Source organism: Aquarana catesbeiana, linkage group LG04 (assembly GCF_042186555.1).
Source record: "Aquarana catesbeiana isolate 2022-GZ linkage group LG04, ASM4218655v1, whole genome shotgun sequence".
Lineage (NCBI taxonomy): Eukaryota > Metazoa > Chordata > Amphibia > Anura > Ranidae > Aquarana > Aquarana catesbeiana.
The window spans coordinates 3,866,738-3,892,542 of record NC_133327.1 but is presented as its reverse complement, the minus strand read 5'-3'; the positions used below and the strand labels follow the sequence as shown (position 1 = coordinate 3,892,542).

The window sequence follows — 25,805 nt, the reverse complement described above, 5'->3', positions numbered from 1 at the left end:
GGCTGCAGCCTCCAATGTTGGCCAATGGATGCCTTTTTACAATTAGGGGACATCCTGATTGGGGCTGTTTTTGTGGTTCACTCTGGATTTGTCTTCCAAGCGCCAACCTTCCTGGAGAGGCCAAAGCCAGTTTTTTGTATGAGGTAAGTCCTGGGGGCAGTTGAAATATAGCAGACATGATCTGTGATTGTTTTCTCCTCTTGATAGTCTCATGTAAAAATAGTTCTGTAAAAGTTACCATTGGCTCTGATTGCACCAAACACTCTGCTGTAAACCCATTCTTCCGATACTAAATGCTGTAGATGGACAGCTAATATGATTATCATGCACATCTATGGTAGATAATCACATTTAATTGGACTTATTTTATAATGTTGAAGCTGTTTCCTACAGTAGCTTGTCTATCATTGTCCGGAGACAGGCTTGGAGGCTAGTAGTTATAGCAGTAAAGAGGCTCTCACAGGGCTGCTGTTAGAAGGCACAGGGTCCCGTACAAGCCTAAATCATTATTAACGGTCACAAACATAACATAACTTACAAAATTCCTGCTAAATATAAAAGATAAAACTGGAATGAGTTAATAAAGTTGGTCTTGGAGCTCATTCACGTGGGTGATGTGTCCTGTCCAGTGTGATCCAGATTTTCATTTTTTGTACGTGGCTGGAACTGGGTGCAGGCAGCCTATGTTACGCTATGGGGATGCAGCAGCTGTATAAACACAGCCACAGGTCCTGATTTGTGTGGATGCAGGTGAATGGTCCAAAACACTGACAGTGTCCTTATTGGAAACCCTGGGCTCCCACCGACCTGCAAATAAGTGCAGCAGCAGGTCACCTTGGCAGATGACGCAGGCTCATCTGAGGTGCGGAGTCTAAGCACTAACCAATGTTCAGAGCACCTGATGGTTGAAATGGGTATTGCTGAGTGTTAGTACAAGGTCGTGGTCCACAGGATTGCCAGGAGATGAGCAAGCCAAAGTCCAGTAGCAGATTTAGCAGGTAAAAATCAAGCAAAAGCGTAGTCAATAAACAAGCTTAAAATCGGTAATAAGTGGTCACAGGTTGGGATTGAACAGAAACATAGTTAAGGAACAAGCCAAAGGTCGGTAACAAATGGTTGCAGGTTGGGATTAACCAGAATCATAGTCGATGAACAAGCCAAAGGTCGGTAATGAGTGGTAGCAGAGATAGGGACAGCAGCAGGAGTGACAAGAGCAAGATATTGGCCAGAAAGAGCATAATAATCTGGCAAACAAGAAGTGCAAAGGCATGCCTTAAATAAGAAAGTTCATGAGAGGAGCAGGGAGTTTAAGGTCCAGCAGAAACGAGGCACATTGCAGGATTATCTAATGGATAAGACAGGATGCTATCCAGCATCCCAGATGGCCCAGCAAGAAGAAACATCACCAGATACAGCAGAGATTGCAGGTTTAGACATTGTCAAGCCACTTCTTCAGTTCTAATGAGTTTCAGGAAGATATTTCACTATTTATAGCTATACACTTAGGACACTTAATCCAATCATCATGGATTGCATAAATGTTGATCGTCCATGAGCAAGTTCGGAGTTGTGAAAGATGTGGTACAATCCTGTCTTAGTTACTTAACCTCATTGTTGGTGTCAGTGAGCTTGCTTAGGTGGTGGTTCCTCAATTTATGTAGGTAAAGGTGACATTGTTGACAAATTGTTGTGGTAAAGACATTAAAACAGCATTATATGTGGAAGAAAGATTGTGATGAAGGCCCCACCCCAGTTCAGGGATGGTTGTTCCAATTTGATGTATGTATTTGATGGCCTCTTTCACATCTCTTGCAATCCATTTGTCCTCTCTGTCCAAAATGTATTGTACACTCAACTGTCCTAAAAAGATGTCCATTTTCTTTAGGTGTAGAAATGCTGCTGAGTCTTGGCCTGTAGAATTTTTTCAGACTCAGCAGTCTTCCTAAACCTTAGGGAAAGGGACATTCTCTTGAGGACAGTGAAATGCACATTTTGGACATACAGGACAAATGGTTCACAATAGGCATGAACAAGGCCATCTGAAGCAGTTTGGTTCATGTTAGAACTCTCGAACATTGCAAAAGTTTGGATCCAAACCCTATTAAAGTGTATGAGACCTGAACTTGAAAAATCAAAAGTCCCCATTTTGAAGGCTTATATGCAAGTTATTGGCCATAAAAAGGCTATGTGGGCCTGGGTACTGCCCTGGGGGACATGTATCAATGTAAAAAATGTTTTTGAAAAAGATCTTTTTACTGGCGCAATGGTTTTAATGATGCTTAAAGTGAAACAATAAAAATGAAAATTTCTTTCAAATATAGTGCATGGGGGTCCCCTTAGTCTGCCTGCAAAGTAGCTCATCTGTATCATGTATAGAACCTGCTGCAACAAAAATGACATTTATAAAGAAAAAAAAAATGACATTTAAATTGCCGGCAATACAAAAATGTAAAAAAAAATATGGCGTGGGAGTCCCCCTAATCCATTGCAGGCCCTTCAGATATACTGTCTAAAAGTCAGCTTTAAGATAGAATTTACATAACTTACCAGGATGTCAATAAAGTTCTCTTTCTCTATTCCTATTCCTGGTAGAGTCAATGATTACCCCTTGAAGCACTCTTAAAGTATAACTAAAGGCTTTTTACTTAGTTTTGGATAGAGTGAAGAGGGATTAGAACAGCTGTCGATTTTTAATGCTGCCTGTGCCCCCATTAACCACTTGCCATCCAGCCGCCTTCGTTATATACGGCGGCAGGTCGGCTCTCCTGCGCAAATCGCCGTAGGGTCGGGTGGACTCGATGTCCACCGATGGCCTGTGATCGCCTAATACAGAGGCAGAACGGGGAACTGCCTTTGTAAACAAGGTGATTCCTCGTTCTGACAGGGGACATGTCAGAGATCTTCTGTTCCCAGTAATCAGGAACAGTGATCTCTGTCATGTTCCAGTAAGACCATCCCCCCTACAGTTAGAACACACCTAGGGAAAACAGTTAACCCCTTGATCGCCCCCTAGTGTTAACCTCTTCCCTGCCAGTGACATTTACACAGTAATCAGTGGCTATTTATAGCACTGATCGCTGTATAAATGTCAGTGATCCCAAAAAAGTATCAAAAGTGTCCGATCTGTCCATCGCAAAGTCGCATTCCCGCTAAAAATCGCAGATCACCGCCATTACTAGTAAAAAAAAGCCATAAAACTATTCCCTATTTTGTAGACGCTATAACTTTTATGCAAACCAATCAATATACGCCTATTAGGATTTTTTCTACCAATATGTAGAAGAATATATATCGGCCTAAACTGATAAAAAAAAAAAAAATTTTTTTTTTTTTTTTTTTTTTTTTTTTTTATATATTTTTTTTGGATATGTATTATAGCAAAAAGTAAAAAAAAAATGTTTTCAAAATTGTCGATCTTTGTTGCTTTATAGCGCAAAAAATAAAAACCACAGAGGTGATCAAATACCACCAAAAGAAAGCTCTATTTGTGGGGGAAAAAAAGATGTCAATTTTGTTTAGGTACAACGTTGCAATTGTAAGTTAAAGCGACGCAGTGCCATATCGCAAAAATTGGCCTGGTCATTAAGGGGGCAAATCCTTCCGGGGCTGAAGTGGTTAAGGAGATTTACCCTCTCTTTTTGTCTGTTTACCATTATCACTAAAAGTGAAAGTAAAAGAAAATCCCCAATTTTGGGTTGTACCCAGAAAAATAATAGAGGGGGAACCTTCTAATGGGGACACTAGACCTGGTGACCTGGGGGATTGCAGGGATTTCCTCTCACGTCCTGTTTGGCTATGGAACAGGAAGTGAAGGGAAATGGCAAAAAAAAAAAGATCGGACAGGAGTTATAATCTTCCCTTACTCTATCCAAAATGAAAAAAAAAAGTTTTGCCTATAGTTTTACTTTAATTTCTAATATCCATGTTTTAATATGGGTTTATTTTTGATTAATAATAATAAAGACTTACATTACCTTGAATACCAAGGATGCTCAAACAATTATTTATTCAATAACAAACTTGGCAAGTGAATGGCAGAAAAACACCGAACATGTTCTCTCATCTTGTGTAGGTTCCATATTCGTTACTATAGGGACGTTCTTTCCCTCATGTTTGCAGTGGATGAAATTAACAATTCTCCAGACCTCCTGCCTAATATCACTCTTGGCTTCAGCCTCCTGGATTCCTGTATGTCAGAGCTGCGGGCTGTTGGAGGAGTTCTGTCCCTGCTGTCGGGACTTGGAAAACCCTTTGCAGGATATGGTTGTCATACACCATCAGTCATGGTCGGGATTATAGGTGAACGGTTTTCCGCCTTATCTCTTCCTATTGCCCAAATACTTGGTGCCCTTCACTATCCGCAGGTATTCAAAATTTTACATTTCGTGAACAATGAAAAATTATATTCAAAGAATTGCTAACCAAAGCCTGGACTGTTAAAACTGAGCACTACATAGAAAGTACTAGATCCAGAGATTTTTTTTTTGCATATAGTTATCTATTAAGAACCTGTATTCATCATTAAAACTAACATTTGACCCAATCGAGGATCCCTATTTGCTGTATTGCACCCCACTCAAGGTGCTTAGAGGCACAAAAAAACTATACGAGCACCCCCCACCTACATTGAGAGAACTTAAATCATAAGTGTTATTTGTAACCTTGGGCGGGGTTCACTATAGCAAATGGCGATGTAAGATCCTTATACCCTTCAGGTGTTCTGTTAATTGTTAAAGTCTAACAACAATGCATCTATTATTTCTTTCCTATGGTAGATCAGTCACGGGGCAACCTTGTCAGCCCTCAGCAATAAAATAAATTTCCCTTCCTTCTTCCGTACCATGCCCAGCAACTTCTATCAGAATATTGCTCTCTCTCAACTGATTGGCCAGTTTGGTTGGACTTGGGTTGGAATGTTGGTGGTGGACAATAATGTTGGACAGCAGGGTGCCCAGGTTATACGAGCTGGGATAGAGAGGAATGGAGGCTGCATTGCTTTTCTAGAGAAGATCCATCTGAGTTATTCAGCCCAGCAGATCAAGAAAGTGGTGGATGTTATAAAAGGAAGCTCCGTCAATGTGATTGTTCTCCACAGCCCAGAGGTCCATTTGATCGCCCTGCTAGATGCCATGTTTGATAGTGGAGAGACTGGGAAAATGTTCATCTCTTCGGCTTCCTTTGGACTCACACCAGGACTCTTTTCTAAAAAAGCATGGAAGGTTCTAAATGGGACTCTTGGCCTTATTCCTCGCACCGGCACCATGCCTGGGTTTGATCAATTTCTCCTAAACCTTAACCCAAATGGTAATTCAATATATCCATTTATTAGGCTTCTCTGGGAAAAGGCTTTCAATTGCTCATGGTATGATGGCACTACTGAGATTGAAAGGTCTATTACAATGCAGGAAGACAAGACCTGCACTGGGAAAGAAGAGTTTGGAAACCAAACTGTCCAGTTGTTTGAGACAAATGACCTCAGTTTCACTTATCACACCTACCTGGCTGTTTATGCCTATGCACATGCTCTGCATTCACTTCTTGGCTACCAAGTGGGGTCCGAGGGTTTAATTAATAACAGAACCCGTGCAAATATTAATGATACTCAACCACAGAAGGTGAGTTAAGGATGTATTGTTTGTACCACCTATTTGTCCTCTTCTGTAGGTCTGCCCAGTGAGAATTCTCTTCCTCTTTTTTTTTTTCTTGAAGTGTGTACTGTTGAATCTGATGTTCCCATTGGTATGCTAGCAATTTCTGCCCAAAAATTAATAATTATCTAATCAGTCATCAATGAAGAAGAAGTGCAGTACAATAAAACTTAAGTGGAAATTTCAAGTCCATTTGTTCGCTTCACAAACTCAATCTCTCCCCTGCCAATCTCTGCCATGACACACACATTGTCTTGCACTTTCCAACAATTAAAGTGGTTGTAACCCCCCAAAAAAAGAGATCCTGTTTCCTTATAGCATATTAAACAGCACAGTGCTTGTGCTGTCTAATCTGCCCCTTTCTAAGATGTAAAAAACCTGGTTGATCCTGCCATTTCCTGTGCCCCCCTCTGTGTACTGACCACGGTAATCATGGCTGCTCATCCCTGATTACCGTGGTCAGTTTACGTGCCTCCATCATCTGCTGTTCTGCTCTCTTCTCCCTCTCCCCCTCCCTCGCTGCCTGTCAGCTCCTGTGTGTGTGTGTGTGTGTGTGTGTGTGTGTGTGTGTGTGTGTGTGTGAGCCGTCTCTGCCCCACCTCCAGCCGCTATTAGTAGCTGGCAGTAAAGTTAAATGAAGATTACTGTCAGCCCCTCTGTTTTATCAAGCCATAACACACTGTGTACCTGTTTGTGTAAAACGATGCCTGTAATTACCTTTTCTCAGATCTGTTCTGGCCGGTCACATGACCTCCGGCTGCTTTCTTTCTCCGATCTAAGGGCTACATGTACAGTGTGCTATGGCTTGATAAAACATAGGGGCTGGCAGTGAATTTCTTTTTGACTTAACAACCACATTAAGTCATCCTTTGTAGAGTGAGAGCTGCTGTAATACATGACAAAATGCTCGTAAAACGCTCAAGTCATGCATTTTCAGGCATTTCTATTGATGTCTATGTGGTCAAAAAATGCTTGTAATCTGATAAAAAGAAGCTCATGCCTTTTTTGAGTGACAGGCAATTTGCCTTAGGTGACAGAATTCTCAAATGTGAACAGGGGCCATAAACCGCTTGCCGACCAGCTGCTGTCATTTTACTGCGGCAGGTCGGCACGATCCCGCGAGCCGTTGCAGCTATACGTCGGCTCGTGGGATCGGGATAGCAGGTGCACGCCCGCGCCCGCTGCACTGCGGGGGTGCTGATGCTCGTGGCTGATGGTCATGATGACTGCTGGCCACGAGCGATCGCGGGCACGAGAGGCAGAACAGGGAAGTGTGTGTGTGTAAACACACAAATCGCTGTTCTGCTCTGTGAAGAGAGACAGATTGTGTGTTCCTAATAGCTAGGAATCACGATCTGTCATTTCTTATAGTCAGTTCCCTCCCCCTACAGTTATAAACACGTAGCAGGGAACACATTTAAGCCCTTGATCGCCCCCTAGTGTTAACTCCTTCCCTCCTTCCCTGCCAGTGACATTTATACAGTAATCAGTGCATTTTTATAGCACTGATTGCTGTATAAATGCCAATGGTCCCAAAAATGTGTCAAAAGTGTCCAATGTGTCCGCCATAATGTTGCAGTCCCGATAAAAATCGCAGATCGCCGCCATTACTAGTAAAAAAAATAATAATAATTTAAAAAATGCTATAAATCTATCCCCTATTTTGTAGATGTTATAACTTTTGCGCAAACCAATCAGTATACGATTATTGCGAATTTTTTTACCAAAAATATGTAGAAAAATACATATCGCCTAAACTAAGAAAAAAATAGCTTTTTTAAAAAAAATAATGGGGATATTTATTATAGAAAAAAGTACAAAATATTGTGTTTTTTCAAACATGCCACAGAGATGGTCAAATACCACCAAAAGAAAGCTCTATTCGTGGGAAAAAAAGGACGTCAATTTTGTTTGGGTGCAGCGCCGCACGACCGCACTTTTGTCAGTTAAAGCAACGCAAAAAATGGCCCGGTCATTCTGCAGCCAAATCTCCCGGGGCTGAAGTGGTTAAAATGAATGGGGTTTGGCTTGTTGAGAATTTTAAAGCTACAAGCTTCAAGTAGAAAATTGCTCAGGTGTGTACAGGGCCTTACCCTCTGCTGAGCTAAAAGCAGGTGATACAATAACCTGTGTCATTCTCAACCTCACGTTCTTGTCCGAAGATACTGTAGGTCAATGGGAATAATCTGGCTGTATGTTAGGGACCCTGTCAGGCAGGTTGTATGGGGCTCCACAATATCTAATGGCCGCCCTTCACACAATTGAATGAGTCAGAGCACGGACTCCTCAATCCTTCTTCTGTAAGGCTCCATCTGAACATTTCAATCAGTGGCAGACTGCTTGAAAAAAGACGGCTTCAGCTGTCCTATCTCTTAGAGCTCTGGGAATCCTTTGTCGTGCTGATCTGATGGGGCCTTGTTGATGTCGATTTGTAAAACAAAGACTGTATATGTTTAGTACTAAAATAGATATAGTACATATTATATTATTATATTAAAATACATACATATCACTTAAAAAAAAACAGTTAAAGAACATACTGTACATTAAATAAATAAATAAATAAGATACAAATAAAGTTAACCCCATACCATTATTATAACTTAATCTTTCTAAAACTGAGCTTGTTATATTTCCTCCTTCACGGTCCCCCTCCTGTGACTTCACCATTAATATCAACAACACAACCATTGGTCCCTCCACACATGCCAGGGTGCTGGGTGTAATCCTTGACTCTGACCTCTCCTTCAGCCCCCATATCCAGTCACTGGCTAAATCCTGCCACCTTAACCTCCGCAACATCTCCAGAATTCGACCCTTCCTGACTAATGACACCACAAAGCAACTTATTCACTCCTTGATTATTTCCCGCCTCGACTACTGCAACTCTCTCCTTAATGGCCTACCCTTAAGCAGGCTATCCTACCTTCAGTCTATTATGAATGCTGCTGCTAGACTAATACACCTCACTAATCAATCCGTGACTGCTGCTCCTCTCTGCCAATCCCTTCACTGGCTTCCCCTACCCACCGTGTAAAATTCAAAATGCTAACCACAACATACAAGGCCATTCACAACATCGCCCCCATCTACATCACCAACCTCATCTACAGATATCGCCCAAATCGCCCCCTCCGCTCCTCCCAGGACCTCCTGCTCTCTAGCTCCCTTGTTACCTCCTCCCATGCTCGCCTTCAGGACTTCTCCAGAGCCTCTCCCATCCTCTGGAATTCCCTGCCCCAGTATGTCCGATCAGCCCCTACCCTGTCCACCTTTAGGTGATCCCTGAAAACTAATTTATTCAGGGAAGCCTATCCACACCCACCTAACTGTCCCTGAGCCACCCCCATCAAATCAATCTTTGCAGCTATTACCTTTTGTACCACCACCCCCTCCCTTTAGAATGTAAGCTCTACGAGCAGGGCCCTCCTGTACCTTTTGTATTGAACTGTACTGTAATTGTGTTGTCCCCCTTATACATTGTAAAGCGCTGCGTAAACTGTTGGTGCTATATAAATCTCGTATAATAATAATATAATAATACCACTACAGTTTCCTTTTAAACTCCTCTGCAATAAAATGTGGGTATTGCTTTAAACTAAAGGCTAAACTTTTTTTTAACGTTTTGGATAGAGTGGCGAGGGATTAGAACACTTTCGAACACAGTTTTTATTGCTGTCTGTGTCCCATTAAGGAGATTCACCCTCTTTATTTGACCTATTTACCATTATCATTGAAAACAAAAGTAAAAGAAAATCATACATTTTGGGTTGTCCCCAGAAAAGTAATAGAGGAGAAATCTTCCAATGGGGACACTAGTTCTGGTGACTTGGGGTTCCCCAAGGAATTACCTTAATTTGCAGGGATTTCCTCTGACTTCCTGTTTGGCTATGAGACGGAAGGGAAGGGAAATCTCCAAAATGGGACGCAGTGTGTGAAATAAAATCTGACAGGGGTTATAGCCATTCCTTGCTCTATCCAGAAAGAAAAATAAAAGGTTTTGCCTATAGTTCTACTTTAAGAATAGTTTGGGTTTGTAAATCTTCCTAGCTAGCTTTTCGCAACGGAATTGGGGGATACTAAGGTGTTATTAACACCACTTAGTCTCAGCCTTGAGTTCTTTAGGAAGGTAAGAAGATGCAAAAATAAGGCAGGAAAATCTCATTGTTGGAATTTCTGAAAAAATGTAAGAATCCAGTGTGAAATCTATTTACAATGCACACCTAAACTTTATGAGTTTCAGATGGAACTGGTCTTCAAGTATATTCATTATACTGACATCATCTGACCTTTTTATTCTTAAAGCAGACCTGCAACCATCCTATGCACTAGGCATCACGTCACTCCTCCTCCCCTCCACAATGTCAAACTTACATTAATTATTTTTTTTTTAATTTGCTTACCTTTTTTTATTTCTTAAGTTAGCCTCTGTCCCCTGGCCACCATTATCACCTATGCAAGAATGACATCTTCTATGTTCTGAAGAATCTTTGAAAATGCACGTCACATACTCTACGATGCTTCAGACATGCAGCTGGAAGTGAGCATATCAGCAACATGTAATCAGGAGTCCTGGCTGCCAGAACCTGGAAGTAATCAAATATATAAAATTAGGGAAACAGGTGTGTAGACCTCATAAAGCTAAAGAATGAAGAATGGAAATGGTTTTGTTTTGGTTGGTTTGAACGTGCAGCATCTGAAAAGCGTCTTTAGCCCAAGTTGGGCTGTGGATAGTTGAGTGAATCAAAGGTCACATGGACAACACATAGAGCATAGAAACAAAGCAGAGGAGGACAAATAGAACCAAAAGAGAACAGAAAGAGGAAGTGATTAGAGGAGTCAAGGGAAAGGACATGGGGAGAGGATGGGGGGGGGTAACTGGGGTGGAACTAGACAACTTCATTCTTTCACTTGTGGGGGCACTTAGGGTGGTCTAGTATGTAGTAGAACTAGAAAATACATTTTAACCAATCTTTGCACTGTTGTTACAAAATACCTCAGGTTTTCCGCTACCTGAAGAAAACCAATTTCCACACAAAGTCTGGGGAGATGATGAAGTTTAATTCTGAGGGGGACCTTCCTGATTCCTATGACATCATAAATATCCAGATCCTCAGCAATAGCTTTAACTTGGTGAAGGTGGGGAGGATTGACCCACAGGCCAAACTGGGAGAGATGGTCAGCCTGAACATTAGCACCATCCTGTGGAATGATCACTTCTTACAGGTAAATGATTCTGACATTACAGAAGTGAGCTTGTTAGATTTTGCAATCCTAATTCTTACAAAGAAATTAAAGATTTTTTTGTTGTTCTTGTGTATTTTTTCTCTACATCTTCCTTGGAATTCAAGCAGACCTTCAACTTTAGGCATAGGTCCACTAATACAATGTGGCCCTTCTTCTCCTTTCTTAAATGGTGCATAAAAGTGTAAAAAAAGAACCTGTAAGGGGAAAAACAGTTAGGTAGCATACTATTTTTTTTCCAAACCTCTATAGAGCTCTGGGCGACACAAGATTCTGGAGAATGCTGAATAACCCAGAAGATACTGTATTACAGCACAGTGTAGGATCGGCTTCATACAAGATTTATGCTTTTTGACAGGGGGGTATGGGCAGCCCTTCTGTACTGGGTCCTGGTCCCCCTGCTGATCTGATGGGGCCTTGTTGATAGCCACAGTGAGCCCTGTAAGCTAAGCTTGGCCCATCTAAAATCAGAAAGGACTAACTGCAAACTATGTGGACCACTTCCAGCTCTACTCTAATGACTTAGCATTTAGCACATTGTCTTGATTGTATTATATTTGTATGTATTGCAGCTTTTACATAGCTTTTATAGAGAATAGGGTACGACAGTTGTTCTTATATGATGCAACTTGAGAAATTAGGACCAGTGGTGGGGGGACCATGTCAGGTAGGCTGTATGGGGCCCCATGATTTCTAATAGTGGCCATGTTGCTAAACATTCTCTGAGATCTGGCTGAAAGGAAGATGACACCATCCTTGCCTAGGCTCCCCTTTGCACTTTAATTGTAGCTGTAGCCCAATCTGCAGCTCTGGCAGGAAAAGGGCTCTGTGTTTGTGAAGCAGAAGAGAATTTTACACAGGCAAAGCTACTGGAGAGGACTCTAATTGTAGAGCTGTGTACAGCCACTGTGGAGCCTGCCCTCTATCCAATAGGAAGGCACACAGGATGTGGACTGCAAGGATTGTGGTAGGTGTAGTTCTGACAGATTGAGCTGGCATGATGGGACGGAGGGGACTTCAGATCCCACAAGACACTGGGGCAAAAAGGAGGGGTAGTTCCCTGCTGTTTTCCTGGGCTGAGGAGATGAAGTGTGGAAACTATTCTGAGAGGACTGAATGCACATCAGGCTGCTCGCAGACCGTTCACCCCTGCACCTAAGAGTGAGGAGGCACAGTGACCGACATGCTGGGGCATTGGAGAATGCCACAGATGTTGGTGGAGCCAGCTGCCTGACTAAGCGGGAAGGGCACTGGGGACATGCTTGCACAGGAGTTGGTGAGAGGCTGCTGGTCAAAGCTATATTACATTTTGATCAAAGAAGGACAGTTTTGTCTGCAAGTAACTTAGTCAGTGCCTGTATCAGTTCCTAAAAGGACAGTAACCTGAGTGCTCTGATGTAACAGTTGGGCCCCAACGAGCTGGTCAGCAGAAGAAGGGGGGCATTACATTATAGGCTGTTGGGCTGTTGTGGTGGTGTAGTACTGCATACACATCTGGAGTAAATACAGTGACTTAAAAAGGTATTCATACCCCTTGAAATGTTCCACATTTTGTCATGTTGCATCCAAAAACATAAATGTATTTTATTGGGATTGTATGTGATAGACCAACACAAAGTGGCACATAATTGTGAAGTGGAAGGAAAATGATAAATGGTTCTCAAAATGTTTTACAAATAAATATGTGAAAAGTGTGGCCTTCACTTGTATTCAGCCCCCCTGAGTCAATACTTTGTAGAACCACCTTTCGCTGCAATTACAGCTGCAAGACTTTTTGAGTAGGTTTCTATCAGCTTTGCACATCTAGAGAGTGACATTTTTGACCATTCTTCTTTGCAAAATAGCTCAAGCTCTGTCAGATTGGATGAAGAACGTCTGTGAACAGCAATTTTCAAGTCTTCTGATTTGGATTTAGGTCTGGACTTTGACTGGATCATTCTAACACGAATATGATTTGATCTAAACCATGCCATTGTAGCTCTGGCTGTATGTTTAGGGTGGTTGTCCTGCTGGAAAGTGAACCTCTGACCCAGTCTCAAGGCTTTTTCAGACTCAGGTTTTCTTCTAAGATTGCCCTATATTTGGCTCTATTTATCTTCCCATCAACTCTGACCAGCTTCCCTGTCCCTGCTAAAGCATCCCCACAACATGATGCTGCCACCACCATGTTTCACGGTGGAGATGATGTGTTCAGGGTGATGTGCAGTGTTAGTTTCTCCGCATCCAATTCACATGACAGGAGATTGTGACTGGCTCTCTATGGAGACAGTTCACATATCTCTGTTGCGGCTGCGGAGCATCTTTGGCTCTGTTTCAGGACCAAATTCAGGCAAAAATTTGTCCCTAATTCGTCCCTGAAATGAAGAACAGGGACCCCTTCTGCAAGGCCGTATCAGTATTAGATGTGAACCCAACCTCAAACTTCTCCATATCCATTTTTCCCTGACCTTCTGCTTCTCTGATGAATGCTCTCCTTGCCCGGCCTGTCAGTTTAGGTGGACAGTTATGTCTTGGTAGATTTGCAGTTGTGCCATTTTTGAATGATGGATTAAACAGTACTCCGTGAGATGTTCAATGCTTGGGATATTGAAACCCTGCTTTTAGCTTCCTCACAACTTTATCCATGACCTGTCTGGTGTGTTCCTTGGTCTTCATAATGCTGTTTGTTCACTAAGGTTCTCTAACAAACCTCTGAGGGCTTCACAGAATAGCTGTATTAATACTGAGATTTAATTACACACAGGTGGACTCTATTTACTAATTAGGTGACTTCTAAAGGCAATTGGTTCCACTAGATTTAAGTTAGGCGTATTAGAGTAAATGGGGCTCAATACAAATGCACGTCACACTTTTCACCTATTTATTTGTAAAAAAAAATGAAAATTATTTATCATTTTCCTTCCATTTCACAATTATGTGCCACTTTGTGTTGGTTTATTACATAAAATCCCAATAAAACACATTTACATTTTTGGTTGTAACATGACAAAATGTGAAAAATTTCAAGGGGTGTGAATACTCTTTGAAGGCACTATATGTTGTTGGCTTCTTCCAAAATGCATATTCTGTTTTTTTACCGAGCTTTGGTTGTTCCTTAGTTTGGGTAGTCACATACAATGCCCGCCCATCCCTCCCCCCTACAAGGTGGTTATGCCACTTCCAGTCTTGATGTCATTCCTCTGGAAAATCTTTGCCTGTAGATCACAAAGGAGAGAGTCAGCATGCAGGTTTAGCCGCTATGTAACCACTGATTCCTCAACCGTTGTTGATACCTGGAAGCTATTCCACTTCCTTATGTTGTTGGCTTTTTCCAGTATGTATTTGCTGTTTTTTACTGAGCTCTGGCTGTTCTTTAGTTTGGGTAAGGCTATGTCTCTTCTGGTCTTGACATCAGTCCTTTGGGAAATATTGGCATGTAGTTCACAAAGAAGAGGACCAGCAAGGAGGTTTAGTGGTCATGTGATCACAGAGAAACACATGAAAAAAAGGTAATTTAATGTAAAGGTAATTTAATGTTAATTTGTATTACGCAAACACCACACAGTGAAAAAGCAATGACCAAATGGTACAACAGCCCAACAGCCCAAAATGAGGTGGAATTAAACAAGTTTAGACACCATTGGCCCACCCGCTCTAGTCCAGGATTTCCTACCTGTCATAAACACTGGCTGCAGGGACCTTTTCAGCCCATATTTACCCTGTTATTTGTTATTGCTATATTTCTCATTTTGTTACATTTTTGAGGGACTGTTTTCTTGTATTTGCCCTGAAAATACAATACATGTTCATTGATAGAGCTGGTCACATTGGCCTCTGTTCCATGTACTCCAGTGTAGGAGCATTGACAGTCTGGGATCCCTGATTAATCAAAGCATTGCCTAGATGTGAATTCCCATTGTTTATTGAGTCACCTGATGTTTCTGTCTGTTAGCTAATCCTCCTAGAGGTACCTACATGATGGGGTTAGTCATTTGTCAACTTTACCTCATTACCTAATCAGTGTGAGAGGTTTATCCCAATGTGTAATATTTGTTTTATAGTACATGTGGGAACTGCCCCTATTTCTGAAGTGTATAAAAACCTGTATTTATGTTCAATAAAGAGTTCCAGTTGCAGATCACCTAAGCTAGTGTTGGTTAGATTATTGGGTGCTATGCAATATTCCGCTATATTACCTGGTCCATACTGGAGGAAGCTATATCTCGACGGAAGCACCCAAGCTGGGTGCTGGATGGTTCCGTCACACTACCATTTGGAAACACCAAGTTTTAGCTGAGTCTCCTATAGGCCTCTGCATGAAAATGCTCAAACCCTTCAGCTGGCACCTCCTTGTCAATTAGAAGTTCAGCATTTAAGCTGTTGTTTATATGTTACCCCTTTAAGGAGATAGGGAGGGGGGAGAAATAGAGGGAAGAAGAGAGAAGAATGAGAACCATGGCTCACCAAAACATTGGTTGCCAAAAAAATTGAAAATAATTAAAATTTTACCTGGGATACTTGTAGAAACATTCCTAGATATACTGTATACCATACGCATTTCCATGTATTCAAAAAGTCACCATTTTTAATGTTAAAACTCTTTTCATGATTTTCTTAAACACAAATATTTTTTCTTTATAATTACTATTTTGTTTGCTGAAAGATGAAGTATTAAAATAATTTATTTATTACTTGATACAAATAGAATATTGTATTGTTATTAAAGCAGGGCACCACCCAAAAGGGTAAGCTCCACTTGTTTGCACCCCCCCACACTTTTTGGGGGGGAGAGGGTACCTGGTTATGACAGGTACCCACTCCCACTTACAGGTAAGATCGGCGATCTAAGACATTTCTGGCCCTTCCTACTTCGGCCTGCTGCCTTCTGGGACACACACAGGTCCCAGAAGATGGCGGGACCATTCAGAAAGTGCAGTGCAACTCGGGCATGCGCAGCAGGAGACCGGCTGTGAAGCCTGGAGGCTTCACTGCCGGTTTCCTCTTATGCCCTGTACACACGACCGGTTTTGCCGTCGGAATTAACTCCGAAGGTTTCTCAGACGGAACTCCGATGGAATTCCATTCAAGCGGTCTTGCCTACACACGGTCAAACCAAAGTCCGACCAAAGGCCGACCATCAAGAACGCAGTGACGTACAACACATACGACGGGACTAGAAAAAAGAAGTTCAATAGCCAGTAGCCAATAGCTTCCGTCTCGTACTTGCTTCAGAGCATGCGTCATTTTTGGTCCATCGGAACAGCATACAGACGAGCGGTTTTCCAGATAGAAATTGGTTCCATTGGAAATATTTAGAACATGTTCTATTTCTAGGTCCGTCAGAATTTTCTAAAAAAAAGTCCGATGAGGCATGTACATGATCGGAATATACGATGAAAAGCTTCCGTCGGACTTTTTCTGTCGGACATTCCACTCATGTGTACGCGGCATAACTTACAATGCTGATGCCTGCACTTGAAGCCAATTGATGAATTGGCTCGGGGTACAGACATTGCAGGATCCCTGGACAGATAAGTGTCCTTATAGTAAAAGTGAGCAGGTACAGTATTTGTAGCTGCTGACTTACATTTTTTTTTCAGACTGGAGATCCTCTTTATATATTAATTGTAGTCATTTTTGACTGTTTAAGTCAATAGGCTCATTATTACACATGGCATGCTGATACTTGTACTTTTACATTAGCATATATCTGTTATGGTGCCCCCGGTAGGTGACAGGGGGTTACTCAAGGTACAGAGTCTAAGTACCAGTTGGCCTTCACCAGAGCTCCTGATGGTGGAGCTGGGCAGGAAATCCCAGTGGCCCCCAGTTTTCTTTGCTGCAAACTAGCACCAGGTCACAGCCCTCAGTATCACCCCATCAAAGGGTTTTTGGGACAGAAGACTATGGTGTGGAGACTGTTCATAATACAGTAGACAAATCAAGGTAGGTGGTGAAGAGTAGTAAGGTCCAGGCAAGGGTTTTGACTGGCAGCAAGCAAGAGAGTAGTCATTCTGGTTTGGCAATGGGCAACTGGCAGGTAAATTACATAGTTACATAATTAGTGAGCTTGAAAAAAAGACACTAGTCCATCTAGCTCAACCAACAAGAAAAACATACTGAAAACCCCCATATATACCATCCTATACCCACACTTTTCTTATAGCTGACCTCCTCCTTGCCTCTTATCGGTTTGGTTGCCCTTCTCTGCACTTTATGCAGTTCCAATATCCTTTTTTTGAACTGGTTCTCAAAACTTTAGCTCTCAGGTAGCTGGTAATAAGACACAGTACCACCTAATTCAAAGAGTGGGAGCTCAAATACCCTTCTGGTCAGAGAAGATGTCTAGCATCATTACTGCCCTGGGAGTAGTGAAGGTCATAGAAATCCTCGAAATCCCAGAAGGCATCCTGTGAGGAATCCTGGAAGATTAGGCAGGGATCCTGGGAGTACTAAAATAATACCATTAAGTTTGAATGTAGGCATACATGTCAGTAAAGTTTAGCTGGTTACTTGTGATATTCCAGTTCAGCATACTCTGTGTTGGCTGGCCATGTATTCACAATATTATATAATGCTGCAAAAAACAGCTAGTGAATACTGGCCCTTTCTTTTTGCTTGCATTCGCTGTCTGTTTATATAGATGTGTCTCTGGCTAGCTCCATTCTTCTACATCCTCCATGTCCAGTCATAATTATATTGTCTCCTTGGCAGGTGCCGATCTCTGTCTGCAGTAACAGCTGTCGGCCTGGGTACAGGAAAGCTTCTCTGCAAGGAAGACCCATCTGCTGTTATGACTGCATCCCCTGCTCTGAAGGAGAGATGACCAACTACACAGGTATCATATGGCAGAGCTAGTAAACCTATTGATAAAGAGTTGGGGGGGAATGAGCATTTTCATATAGAGGCAGGGTTTGCAACCATCAGTATTTTTACTGGCAGCCAGTAACAATTGAGTGCTTTTCTCCTGCCAGTAAATGTCAGTCAGTGCCCATTCTAATTTCTTGCCCTGTCCCTGAGCTACTTATTTACTATATTGAAAATAAGAAATCAGTTTTTTGCATGTAGCACCCTCTACCACAGGTAGGTGCTAGAGTGAGGATTCTGTAAGGGAAACTGTCAGTGCAGGTAAATTTGGGCAGGCCTATGCTTTAGGCTAGGCCTGCTTGTTTTTATCTGGGGGGCAGGGAGTGGTTAGTGCAGCAGTAGGTGTGACCACCTGTGCTTTAGTTCTGAGGCGCCTCCCCTGCTTCCAGGGAGAATGTTCCGGAAGAGGGGCAGGGCCTAGGACTGGAGTGGCAGGCAGCTCATTTGAGGAGCTCTAACCAATCCCCAACTGGGATTGGCAGGCCTCCCATATAAGCTGAGGTAACAGCCCACTGAGTTGAGTTGTCGGTCAGAAGACATGGAGAATGGAGTAGTAGGCAGCAGCAGGGGCCCCATCCCCATCTGGGGGAGGTGCGAGGCCTAGCAGAGGAGCCCAGGAGAGCTGGGAGGAAGCTTCTTTACACGGTCATGGATGAAGTGTTCTGGAACAGAGAGGTTGGAGAAGGTTCCGGAACGTATGTCCAGTTAAAGTTCTCCATCATAGACTCGGGGGAGAAGAAGGTCGGTGAGTAGACCACAGTGGAGTTCTGGATGAGGCATGCCAAGGGAGTTGGGTGCGGGGCCAGAGGAGAGACTGTGGGGAGAGTGTCAAATCGCTGTGGCCTGAGTGCACAGGATTTTCAGGCCGGACTAGCTGGGAGCAGTAGTCCACCAATCAGCTTATGTTACTAAATTACTAGGCCGCCGGGGAGAGGTACTGCAGACCTCTGGCCTATTAACAGTACAACAAAGTCTAGCCAGCAACTGAGACTATTCAGAGCGGTCTCTTTTATCAAAAAGAGGATGATGTGACAGGAAAAATAATCTACAGCGGAAGTTTGTACAAGGGGGTGGAAGTCCTGGGAGTGACAATCTGCATGAGATATGCAGAGGAGGAGAAATAGTCTGCATGGTGTTATGCAGGGGAAGTGACTGTATATATTATGTGTAAATCAGTATTTTAAGGCTCAACCTTTCGGTTAATTCTTAAATATGATGGCAAAGCAATTGTTCTATGGGCATCCCATATTTCCTTTCCCCCAACCAAGTTATAGCCTCCAATAAACAAAACAAAAACAACGCAAATGACTGTTCATTGTCTCAGAAGTGATAGATTGAGGTCTGGCAGCAGGTTGACATGGTGGATGTTATTTACTAGTAGAAACCAAGTGCTACATGCATTAATATCTACCTTGATAATTGAATATTGTACTTGTTATTAGCTTACATACTGAAATTTGCACTTAAAATTGTAATTTTGTAACTTTTGGAAATGTCTGTAAAAACTTAGCTGTGCCAGTATATTTCAATCTGGTAGGTTGGCAACACTGTATACAGGCACATGGGAGACTTGACTAGAACTAGGTGTTTCCAAACTGTAATGCTGCGCCCGCGTACACACGACCGGACTTTTTGACCAGACTGGTCCGACAGAAAGAGTCCGTCGGACAATTCGGCCGTGTGTGGACTTCATCGGACCTCCAGCTGACTTTTTCTGTCGAAAATCAGACGGACTTTAGATTTGGAACATGTTTCAAATCTTTCCGACGAACTCGAGTCTGGTCAAAAAATCTGTTCGTCTGTTTGCTATTCCGACGGCCAAAAAGGACGCAAGGGCAGCTATTGGCTACTGGCTATGAACTTCCTTATTCTAGTCCCTTCGTATGTCATCACGTTCAAATGAACGGACTTTCGAACGGACTTTAGCCCGTTCATGTGTGGGCAAGTCCGGTCGTTCAAAATTCCGTCGTAACTCTGTCAAAAGTCCATCGGAAAGACCGTCGGACCTTTGATGCTGAAAAGTCAGCTCATGTGTACACGGCATTAGAAGTCCTGGAGCATGGTGTCTATACTGGTTTCATTCCACTTCATTTAACCAATACACATTCTACTGTACAATACAAGTGTTGAAATGAAAAGGTGTAATGTAAATATGAGAGGTATAAAACAAGGTTTAAAAAGTAGAACAAAAAGCAGTGAAGGACTCCAAGTTAAAAAGATAAAAATAAAAAGATAAAAAGGCTGCACTAGCTTCCGATAAGATGAATATGGCAATAATGTGCTGTAGCAAAATAATGTGTAGCGCACCCCCTTGGGAGCAGCAAGTAACTGGGTTCCCCCACCCTGCACAGCCAGGCACACTGAATTTCCATAGTCACTCCAGAGTCCGAGACTTTGTTTTTTTTCTGTTTTATTGAGGGATTATAACTTGGATGGGGAGTAGGAATTATGGGATGCCCACTTGACTCCAAACTAACTTCAGGGACAACTTCTCCTATATACAGTCTATATAAACTCCTCTGCTTCCTCAAGCACTCACTTGTTTGCAGAACTCAGCTATGTCATCCAGTAGCAATTTGGTAGCAAAGGCCCATTACAGGCAAGGACTTGCAGTCCCTATACTTGGAGATAAGGTGACACAGCTCGCACTTTCCCAGCACTTCCTCTTTGTGGTCACTGATCCAAGCACCACCTCTTCAGGCACTGCCAACCCGCCTGTCACATACCTTGTGGCTGAGCCTGATGTGCAGAAGGAGGCCTCTCATACAGCCCGACACGGGAATCACCGATGTTGCTACAGTGGTCGCAGGAGTGCGGTGAGGTACAGGTGCCCATGTGATCTCTCTGCTGGATGTAACAGTTAAGTGCAGATAGCGACAGCAGCAGTAGCGACTGGATGCGTGGTCGGACAAGCCAAGTCGGTAACAAACGGTCAGATGCAGGCAAAGACAGCAGGCAAGGGATCGTTAGGAGACAGGTAGGGTTTGGCAACACAGGATCAGGCACTCTTGGGCCCTATAAACCAGCCACATATCAAGGATAGAATGGCTAAAACATCCCAACAGTGGCAAATATAGGAATAACGACATATAGCAACACTCTTGTTCAATGTCCAGATACAAACAGTACTGATATGTAGAAACCCACCGATTGAGATCAATAATAAAAGGCCAGTCAGTCTCAGATAGAATGCAAAACAGTTTTATAAATCAAGAAAAGTCACTTACATGGATTAAACAACCAGCTGTTCTGTGTACAATGAGCTGCACCAAGTATAGCTGCCGCCTGTGGCCAACACCCAGGGGGACCGGGCTGAGGCACATAGGTGGTACTGCAGAGAGGGATGATGACACTAGTGATGGTGTGGGCAAAAGCCCTTCAACTGAAGGAAGGCACAGAGCACAAAGCCCCCAATCTGCTTCAGCCATGATAGACCAGAAGTGACAGTTGTCCAAGCCCGCCCAAGCCCAGCCAGGTTCAGGATTGTCCACAGCCATATTTTTTACGGGACAGTTTGCAAATCGGCTGATTTTTACAAACTGCCCGTAAATTTACAGGTGGTTGGCAACCCTGTTCCCAAGATGACTGCCTTTTAGATCTTCTTCTTCCCAGATTCTCTACAGAACATTTCTATCCCTAATTTCACACACTTTACAGGCTGGCCCATAAGTCTGGGATAGTCTGAAGTCAGTTAAACTCAACTGATGGCAAGCTAAAAACAAAAAAAAGAAGTGTACTCTAGTAGCAGACAGATGTGTGTGAAAATTATGAACAATTTGCCACATAACAGGTGAAGAGATGAGCTTTGCAAAGTAAAACACTTCTTCTAAATCAACACAACAGGCAGCATAGCAAATATCTCCGAGGTGGCTACAAGAAAGGAAATTCCGACAACAAATGTCCGATGGAGCCTACACACGGTCGGAAATTTACAACAAGCTCACAACGAACATTTGTTGTCGGAAATTCTGACCATGTGTACACGGCATTAGAATAACAATTACTCAGTCATGCAACACTGAACCCAAATTAAATTTTCATCATTTTTGGACAATTAGAGATTTCTTTTGGTGGTATTTAAACACCACTGTTTTTTTCTGCTATATAAACCAAAACAGTTTTGACAAAAAAACTGTTTTTCCTTAGTTTTTGTTATAAAATGTTGCAAATAAAAAAATCTTTCTTCATAAATTTAGGCCAAAATATATTCTGCTACATTGGTTTGGTAAAAATAACCCATACCAGAGTATTTAGTCTGTGTGAAAGTTATAGAGTCTACAAATATATGGTATATACAGTATATTTGAAAATTGATCAGTCCTGATGTACTGACTGCTACTCCTTTCTTGAGAACCCCAAAAAATGCCAGGACAGTACAAATACATCCCCCACCAATGACATTTAGTAAGAGGCATTGTGAGTTGTTGTAATTTTTTGCCTCTCTGCTCTCACAGTTGATCTCTGTGAAAAACGCAGAGAGGTTGGCACCCAAATACTGGATTCAGGATAGGTATCGGGATAGAGAAAGGGAACAGAAAGGCACTCAATTAAACAAGGTGCAGAATCCAAAGGCAGCGCCGCACATACAATACCTGTAACCAGAGAAAGAAAACTCAAATACATGGCACAAGCTCAAACCCAGAAATCAGATCACAAGGTATGAATCTACAGAGGTAAAAGAAGTAGACTAGAAAACACAGAAATTCATTCAATTAGCAATCTCTGCAAGAGGGTTCTTTGTATATTTCACTAAACCAGACATAGGTGACGAGAGGGCTAAAAACAGACTGATCAAGTAGACATAGGATAGACTGACACAGAAGCATAAAGAACAGATACACTCCCTGGATAGAATAATGTGAAGGGACAGGAGACAGAAACACAGACCTCATGGGATTAAATCTTGAAAAATGTGTAATTCTGCCTCCAGAAATGCGTAAATGTAGCTTTCCTCATTAATCACAACAAAGCCTCCCTTTCACTTGAGATGTGATTTTTATTCTAATATTAATTAATAATTTCAAAATTATTATTTAGATGCTGGTGAATGTACCAAATGTCCCTTCGATCATTGGTCCTATGGGGAAAGGGACAGGTGTGTCCCGAAGGTCCTAGAGTTCCTCTCCTACAATGAACCATTGGGAATCCTGTTGGTGATAACAGCTGCTATGTTGTCAACCCTCACTGTATGCATCTTAACCATCTTCATTAAATATCAGGACACACCCATTATCAAAGCCACCAATAGGGAGCTGAGCTACATCCTGCTGGTGTCACTCATTTCCTGCTTCCTCTGCAGCCTCGTATTCATTGGTCAACCATCCACATTAAGTTGTCTCTTGAGACAAATCTTCTTCATCATGGCCTTTTCTATCAGTATCTCCTCAGTCCTGGCCAAGACTATCATGGTGATCCTTGCATTTAAGGCCATCAGGCTGAACAGTCCCCTGAGAAAATGGCTGGGTCCTGCCATCCCTCGTAACATTGTAGGACTTTGTTTAATTTTTCAGATGAGCATTTGTTCCTTATGGCTTCACAGGTCCCCTCCTTTTTTAATACTTAACAACCTAAACCATAAAATAATATATGAGTGTAATGAAGGACAGAAAATATTTTTCTATGTGACTCTGGGGTTCATGGGCTTTCTGGCCATGATAAGTTTCTTAGTGGCATTCCTAGCAAGGAACCTCCCAGGAAGCTTCAACGAGGCCAAACTCATCACCTTCAGCATGCTGATCTTCTGCTCTGTCTGGATCTCCTTCATCCCGGCCTCTCTGAGCACCAGTGGAAAATACACAGTGGCTGTTCAGATATTCGCTATATTGGCCTCCAGCACTGGACTGATAAGCTGTATATTCCTACCAAAATGTTATATTATCCTGCTGAGACCAGAGGAGAACAGACGAGAGTTCTTATCAGACCGTAAAAAAAATAATAGGTCTGCTTAAATAATCTCCTCTGGAATTTTAGCTAAACAAAATGATGCAAAGTTGTATATTGGTTATTCTATTAAAAATGTTATCAATCTCATTGTACATTTCAAAAGTTGCCGAAAGAAATGCGCGCAAATAAAGGTTGGCCAGTCTGCAGAAACATTTTCGTGTGCCTTTTTACTATTCAAATCAATGTTAATTAAAAATTTGAAAATCACCAATTATGAACAATGGAAATAAATATAAGGGCAAAGATTTAAGCACAGTATACCCAACTGGAAATTGAAAACATCAGCAAGAGTCAACCATGAGGATAGTAAGGCTTGAGTTTATACATTTTTCTCATATAAGTAACTACTGAAAATAATGGTCACCACATTTAGTTAACTGCAAGAGGGGCAGGATTCCTGCTGACCACTAATGTAAAGGACATTCTTCCTGCTGACCACCAGTATAATAGGGTCCCTTCCCAATGATCACTAATGTAAGGTGGTCCTTCTCCCACTGACCACCAATCTAAGTAAGGGAGCTTTCCACTGACCACCAATGTAAGGGGACATGTTTTCATAGACAGTCCGCTGTGAATGAACTCGGCACACAGTAACATAACCTTTGCAAAAAATTATTAAATAAAAGCATAATATCTAGTCATGACAAAATTACTAACACATTTCATTATGTGTAGTCTAAATCATAAACTATGATTGATGATATGATGATAGCCTAAGCTAGGATTAAAGACACACAGGTCGAAGCGATTTACCAAGTTCATCATGACTAGAGGTTATACCTTTATGCAAAAGATTTTGCAAAGGATCCATGGTGACCTTTTTTTGAGGAATAAACAGGAGCCCAAGTTACTGGTGTTCCATTTGCTTGCATTGGGAGGAAGATGAGGTTGTGTATAGACCTGTGCAAGTCGTTTCAGTCTGAATACAAATTTGGACTCATTTTTGGTTATTCGGAGATTCGGATGTATTTGAATCTCCGAATGAAATAGTAACAAATAGTAACGAATTTTATTGAAATTCATTAAAATTTGTATTGTTTATTCGTTTTCTAACGAATTCCAAATTTTCAAGACAATTAGAATTCGGATCAGTCGAAAAACGACCGGGAACCTTGTTGCCGCTTCCTTAACAACCGATGAGTCATCAGCTGTCAGCTGGCTTCCCCACTGACAGAAGAAATGTAAATAAAACAATGCCGGCAATAATAAATTCTAAAAAAAACAGCGTGGAGGCCCCCCAATCCATACCAGACCCTTATCCGAGCATGCAGCCTGGCAGGCTAGGAAAGCGGGAGACAAGCGAGCGCCCCCCCCCGAACCATAGCAGGCCACATGCCCTCAACATGGGGGGGTGGGTGCTTTGGGGTGGGGGGTTCTGCCCCTCCACCCCAAAGCACCTTGTCCCCATGTTGATGGAAACAAAGGGCCTCTTCCTGACAACCCTGGGTGGTGGTTGTGGGGGTCTGCGGCCAGGGGGCTTATCGGAATCTGGAGCAAGGGGGCCCCCACATTCAATCCCCCAATGTGAATCAGTATAAGATACATAGTACCCCTACCCATTCACCAAAAATGTGTACAGAATGAATAAAGATAGTAAACAAGTTTTTGACAATTCCTTTAATAAAAAATAAAAAGCAATGTCCCCTGATCTAGATCCATTTCACGCCACCCATTGCAACGCTGAATCCAAAAAAAAGAAAAACCCAGCCTCATCAAACGCTCCCTGTGGACTGCCTGCTTCTCTGTCTGACATTTCTTATAGAGGTAAGGGGCAGAGCCACCTGGTGACCCCACCCCTTTGTGGTGCCATCAACCCATCATGTCCCAGTTGGTGACATCACAATGGGCGGGGTCACCTGCTGACATCATCGGGTGACTCCGCCCTTTAGCTATTTAAAAAATGGCAGGCAGTCTGCGAAAAGCGTTCGACAAGGCCGGAGGTTTTTTCTCTTTTTTATGGGTTCGGCGGTGCAGCGGGCAGCATGAAATGGATCTACATCAGGGGACATTGTTTTAGATTTTTTAATAACGGAATTGTCAAAAACTAATTTACTGTCTTTATTAACTTTATACACATTTTTGGTGAATGGGTAGGGGTACTAAGTACCCCATACTCATTCACAT

At 42.3% G+C, this 25,805-nt stretch overlaps 1 protein-coding gene across 1 annotated transcript; it reads left to right on the top strand.

Annotated features, from left to right (window-relative positions):
• Positions 1–23,686, top strand: LOC141141096 (extracellular calcium-sensing receptor-like). Its single transcript, XM_073628804.1, has 6 exons — positions 1–143; positions 4,073–4,364; positions 4,776–5,615; positions 10,650–10,874; positions 17,586–17,709; positions 22,776–23,686. Exons 1-6 carry the CDS (start codon positions 25–27, stop codon positions 23,684–23,686), a joined length of 2,511 nt encoding a protein of 836 aa, XP_073484905.1. The 5' UTR covers positions 1–24.
• Positions 23,687–25,805: the final 2,119 nt, after the last annotated feature.